Source organism: Haemaphysalis longicornis, unplaced genomic scaffold, assembly GCF_048455015.1.
Source record: "Haemaphysalis longicornis isolate Haplotype H1 unplaced genomic scaffold, Haemaphysalis longicornis Haplotype H1 scaffold_7, whole genome shotgun sequence".
Taxonomy (NCBI): domain Eukaryota; kingdom Metazoa; phylum Arthropoda; class Arachnida; order Ixodida; family Ixodidae; genus Haemaphysalis; species Haemaphysalis longicornis.
In genome coordinates this window covers 35,196,783-35,202,782 of record NW_027526422.1, presented here as the reverse complement: position 1 = coordinate 35,202,782, position 6,000 = coordinate 35,196,783, and the positions used below count along the sequence as shown (strand labels likewise).

Here is a 6,000-nt window from a genome sequence, read left to right as displayed (position 1 = left end):
CCCTTGAATGGAGTCCGTCGTCAAGACACTTGAATGTGAGATATTTGCGCACGCATTAATGTAGGACTTGATCTCGCGCTGAAAATGCTTGACACATGTACAGCAAAATTCAAACTCTGTTAAGCTTTGGCACGGCGGTTTAGGCCGATAGGCCGACGTCTGCTCTGGCACCTCAAACGGAATACGTTCAAGCGCGAAAGGCAAATCTTCGCTAAACCTAAATTAACGAAATTTTTAAGACGCAATTTTAAAGATTACATATAAAATAAAATGAATCAAGCCACGTATCACTGAGTAGAGTTACAATTCATTCGTTTCTTCAATGGCATCAAGAATAACTAAATTTGAAACACCTGGAATTACAATTTTGCAACGTACCCATATTAACCGCAGCGGTTGCGAAGTTGTTTTTTTCGTCTACTCTACGCCAGCATCTAATGGGGACAAAATTGTTGCCCTATATTGTTTGGCCATTAATATCTCGTAGTTAAAATGTTTTGCAACGTCGTAATTACGAAATGGTAGTGCGAAATTGGGCATTACTTCAGCTGTCGAAAATGCTACAATTCATGCTGTCATAACTGCCCTCACTGTCGACGTTACTGTACAGTTGAGTAACTGAGTTAATTAACACAGTTTAGTAACACCACAGTTGAGTAACTCAGCAGCTGCTTCGGTTCCCCGCTCATAGAGTTACAAAGTACACATTCCCGGTTTTGTTAATTTCACATTTTCTACATTTATTTTTTATACCACGGCTGCCGATTATGTGCTATCTGAGTACGCTTACAACGACTCTGTTTAACCACAACGAAAGACAACGAAAGCAGTGACAAGAAAACAAAACAAAATTTCATGATTTATTAAAACTTCGCGGTGGTTCCCGCACAACGACTCATGTAAGCACGTAATCATATGAATACATATAACGACGAAACATGCTCACCGGCGACTATAATACGCTGGCGACGACACATTGTCTTTAAAGGGACCCTGCAACCCTTTTTTCAACTTTTTTTTAAATCTTAAATGCTTGCAGAACGTAGTCATCCAACACACCCAGCACTTATATTAGGGGGTCGCAAAGTACCTGAGCCAAACATTACGGCTCTATGCTCATCAGATAACCTGGAAAAACTCGCTCAAAAGATTTTTCTTTCTTTCCCGGTCTTGCCGTTCTTTCGACGGCTCGAGTTACGTCATTAAAGTTATGTAGCGGCTGTTGGCAGCTTGCTTTTCTATCAGTTGCAGCAATGAACTCATTCGATAGCAACTTTAAAAATAAAGCCACAAAAACAAAGCAGAAACGGAACGTGTATCTGGTGCGACGAGCAAATCACGCAGTGCCGCTACGCGCTGGCGATAACTTTAGCCTTCGCACTGCTTCCAGACGCGAAGGAAAGAGTGAAAGCGTTTATCGAAAGTGTTGCAGGGTACCTTTAAGGAAACATAAACATGTTTCGGTGTGCTTACTTTACACTGACGTTGTAAAAATGTTCTGTCCCGCTTAAGTTGCACGCCATAGGGCCTGGCCAGCAAGCCTGTCCCGGCAGATCACAATTGCCGTTATCGTTCTTGTCGACGCATTCGTTGTACGAAACAGCAAACAAGGGACATCAGACCAGTTTGAAACAAGAGCTGGGAAGTGGAGGAGACATCATTACATACCTGCGGTACAACGCCCAGGTGGCACAGCATTTTGCTCAAAAGGCGTGTTCCGTAAGGAAACGTTAATAATAACTTGTGCGCACTATATGCGGGGAGAAAAAGGAACCATACTTTGCGCAGGCAAACACAGCGCGTCCCAAAATTCACGTCACTACGTTTTGCTTGTACTTTTTTTGGTCCCTCGATTCGCGTCAAACAGCGAGGAAAACTTGGGCAGAGGACGTATTGAAGATATCACAGCAATCGCAAAAGCCTCACGTATACGTGCACGAACACGTGGTCGTGCAGCGAAGAAAGCGCGGCACTATTTCTTGCAGTGACAGTACTTCTCCCATCGGTTCCCACGTGCGCACTGGGAGTGGGAACTGTACCAGTCCAGCCTGTCGGCCTGCTGCACGATGGAGAAGGTGGATGTCTTCCAGTCGACGGAGTGCTTCACGGTGGCTTCGAAGAGGGCGTCGTTGGGCGTGGCGGAAATCTTGACCCAGTAGTTGCTGTCCGTCGTGTTTCCCTTGCCCGACGCGGCGACGGAGGCCCCCGTGCTGTTTCCGTACGGGTAGTAGCGGACCCCCTGCACCGACTTGAGCACCCATGGCACGCATTTCCCCTTAAACTCCTTCTGCACCACTGTGTTCACACTGGCGATCACGAATAACGCCACCCTCAACGCCAGCGGGTGGTTGACGGGAAACGTCTCGGTCTCCACGCACGCGCAGAACTGCGCGGGAATGGAAGCGTTCGCGCACGTCCTCGTCTCTGGAAGCTCGTAGAAGAGGCTCTGTCCGTGCTTCGTCACCGTCTTTGGAAGCCCCGAGTCCAAAAGCTGCAGGAGTGTAGCGTGCATGTCGAAGTGCGTCGAGAGCCGCCTCTGGTTTACCTCGAGCGACCTGGCGAAGTCCGGATGCTGTCGCAGGAACCACGGAGGGAAGACGAGGAACGCGTAAGGAAGACTGTCTTCGAAGCGCCCGATGTAGGTTTGACGCAGCGAGCCGAACCTCAATCCGTGGTCGCTCATGAAGGCCAGGACGGTGTTGTTGAGAATGCCGCTGTCGTAGAGCTTGCCGAGGGCGTCCCTGAAAGGAGCGTCGCAGTGGCCGGCCATGTTTAGATAGTCGTGGGCCAGCTCGCTCATCCAGATGTAGGCGAAGAATGGCCGCTGGCCCAGCGTCTTCAGCAAGTTCAACATGTAATCCAGGTATAGTTCGAGCGGGGGCCTGGGGCCGAGGCAGTACGAGTTCTTCTTGAGCTTAGACTTGTCTATGGCCATAATGGCGTGCCGCATGTAGTAGTCGGTTGGCGCGTGCTTCAGTCCATCGCCAACGTAGCTGTAAAGGCCATACTTGGGCTGTTCTTCGTAGAAGATCGTGCGGTAACCTTTCTTCGCGTACTTCTTCCATAGGAAGTCGAGGCTGTCAAAAAACTTGCCTCCCGTCAGTTTCCTCGCCTCGTCACCGCTGAGACCTGTCAGGATTGGCGTTTGATTTGGGTAAGAATTGAGGCCAACCTTGTTGTAGCCCATCAGCTCGTAAGCCTTGAGGACATTTCGCACGTAGGCGCCGGTTTTATTAAAGTGACGGTGGAAGTTTAGCCTGGACACAGAGTCGAGACCGAGGACGAGAATGTTCAGGCCACTACCTTTGTCCTCTGCAGCCTTGCGTGCCTTTTCGCACCGTTCCTCCACGTCCTTCTTGAGCAGCGGCATAAGGAGGTACTCCTCGTGGAACATCTTCTTGGCGGCGTAGCACTCCACGTGCGTGTACTCCACTTTGAGTGGCTCGCCGAACTTCAGCGTGATCGCGGGCTTAAAGAAGAAACTGTCGTCCGGAACCTTGATCGACTCATTTCGATATATTTCCGTGTACGTACATAGCACGTCCTTCGGCTTGTACTTGAATGTCTTCTGAAGTGCCGCTTCGTCGATCAGAGGAACTGTTACGTTGATGAAGCGAATAAACGATGGCTTACCCTTGCAGTTGTACCGGCCCACCTTTTTGTAGTACTTTCGGAGGCTCTCGTCGAAGAGGTTGAAGTTTGGGATCTTACAGCCGGGGGTGTCCACGATGTATCGCTCAGTTCTTGGCGCGGCCGTAGTAGTAACGGCCGCAGATGTGGTAAGTGGTACCATCGTCGTGGTCGCATGACTCTTGTTCTTGTCTGCTGTGGTGGAGGTGAGCTTATGTTGGGGTGAGCCGACCGTGTAGTAGGATACTCGGGTCTCTTTGAGGTCGGCGATGATGCCCTTGTGGATGCAATAGTAGGTTCCGAGCACAACAAATCCCAGGACCAAGGCGCGGAAGGCAGGTCTTTCCGGCCTGATCATTTAACCGAGACGGCGCATGGGGTGACCTGCATGAAAAAGGGAACGTGTCATGTAAGCACTTCCTACTTGCGTTCTAGCGGCTCGTGTTACTTTACTTAATGGAATATCAAGCCATGGTTGCCAAAACAAACATTAATAGCAGAACCTCTAGCTTTAACATCCCTCAATAGGCCACACGTTTTGGAAGTCTGTGAAAGTAAATTCTGTTAGAGAAGGGTGCGAGCGCAGAGTATACAGTTCGCGAATCGACAGTTATCAGCGACAGTTATATCAGCTCTCTCGAAGGGTGTTAGTTTCTTGGACTCGTGTGTGGCCTTGTTTTGACAACGCCTTGAGCTCAAAGGTACTCATGTACTTCGCATCACTTTTGCTATACTCGGTTACAACTCAAGATCGGCACCACCTCATGTAGTGTATCATTCCGCCAAATCGCCGGACCCGTGACGTCAGTGCGCGCGCGTTTTGAAAGGGGTTTGCTATGAATGCGTGATATCGTCTGCCTTGTCTCACGCAATTTGTTTGTCGTCACTGGAGTCGTTTATGAGCATATTAAGTCCAAAAAATCGCGGGAACGGCTCCCGCCATGTTCAAAATATTCCCAGTAACGCCCTACTTGCGCCACGCGGAGAAACTTCCGGCTACAAGTGATAAGGCACAGCGGCAACTTCCGGTGCCGTTCTTAAGTTGTCACCGAGTATAGAAACTTTTGCTTGCGCCAATTCCCGGTTATGGTTACACCCACACTTGACTTCACTATAATGATGCCAACTGTTAGCTGTTTGAAACGCACAAACGCAGCGAATTATTTACCTTAGTACAGTCAAAAACTCTTATCGAGGACTGCTTCTCCTTTTTCACATTTACCTCGTTAAAGTAGCATTGTAATGCATTAGTTTTTCTTGGAGTTACTGACTAGTGTTCCCTCTAGCGAGGGAGTCGTATCCATCAGAGGCGAAAGCCTTAAGCTTTATATGTCTCATGATATATGTCTCATGAATGACCCCGGCATTCATACAAATTTTACAACAAAACGAAAAAAAAACAGGGAAGCTTCCAGCCAAAGCGTGCCAGCCGTGTATAATAGATGAATAAGGATTACCAAAGCTTAGTTGTCAATAGTATGGTTAGTAAGATGGATTAATAATAATTCAGACAGATTAATGGCCGTAAAATAGCGTGGATGCTGTGTCGAAGGGTGGACGTGTATATAGGCCTCTTCGATTTTGCTGAACTCACTGACAGTGCAGCACTCGCCTCCTCTACTTTGGAGTTCAGTGTGCGGCCCCTGCACTATTCCCTGCTATTTCCCGACGGTGCAGACAGTGCAGGGGACGAGTTCACGACTTTCCCTGCACTCCTAAGAAAGGAGGTGCAGAAGGAGGCGAGAAAATTGCAGGACCGGTTCCGTATGGCGGCACCCGCTCTGAACTAAGAAAGCGCAGGCCACGTCGAAGAGATCATATATAGAAGGTGCCCGCCAGAATAGTACGCCAGGTTTCCCTTTTCAAAGCCGGGAAGCAAGCTTTAGTCCCTCGGGAAAATTTTGTGACGGGTGCATTGTTGCCTCCTGTCCTTTCTTTATTTCCAACCGCATTGGCTGGATACGAAATTCGCGACTGATGTCGTGTGATCTTCGCCACTGAACAAACCGTTATCCTATCGCGTCTTTCGTTATCACGTTGTTATCCTATACATAATAGATGCTTTCTCTTTGTGTAGGTCGGCGATTTGACCCGTGATATAAAAAGTTGCTGTCGGTAACTTAAGCAGCGCGCTCAGATTTTATGGACAGCTAGGAGCAGCGATAGGAACGCGATTTTTCCAACGAAAAATTGCGCCCCACACCACCATGTCGGGTAACTTCACAAGCACGAGATCCCCTGTACAGAGGGTTCTTGCAGCAATTTTTACTGGCTGGTTCCCAGCGGTACCGAATGCCTCCCACATTCGTTTTGTACTACATACCCCACGGTACAAGCCGACGTGGTTTAACGGTTGCCAGTACACCGGAG

At 48.7% G+C, this 6,000-nt stretch overlaps 1 protein-coding gene across 1 annotated transcript in view; it reads right to left on the bottom strand.

Moving 5' to 3' along the window:
• Nucleotides 1–830: 830 nt before the first annotated feature.
• LOC144145184 (uncharacterized) overlaps nt 831–6,000 on the bottom strand; it is an 88,463-nt gene continuing 83,293 nt past the window's right edge. Inside the window, exon 3 of the mRNA XM_077676705.1 lies at nt 831–4,014. Coding sequence (XP_077532831.1) covers nt 1,973–3,988 — 2,016 coding nt within the window. The 5' untranslated portion in view covers nt 3,989–4,014 and the 3' untranslated portion in view covers nt 831–1,972. The remainder of the gene's footprint in view (nt 4,015–6,000) is intronic.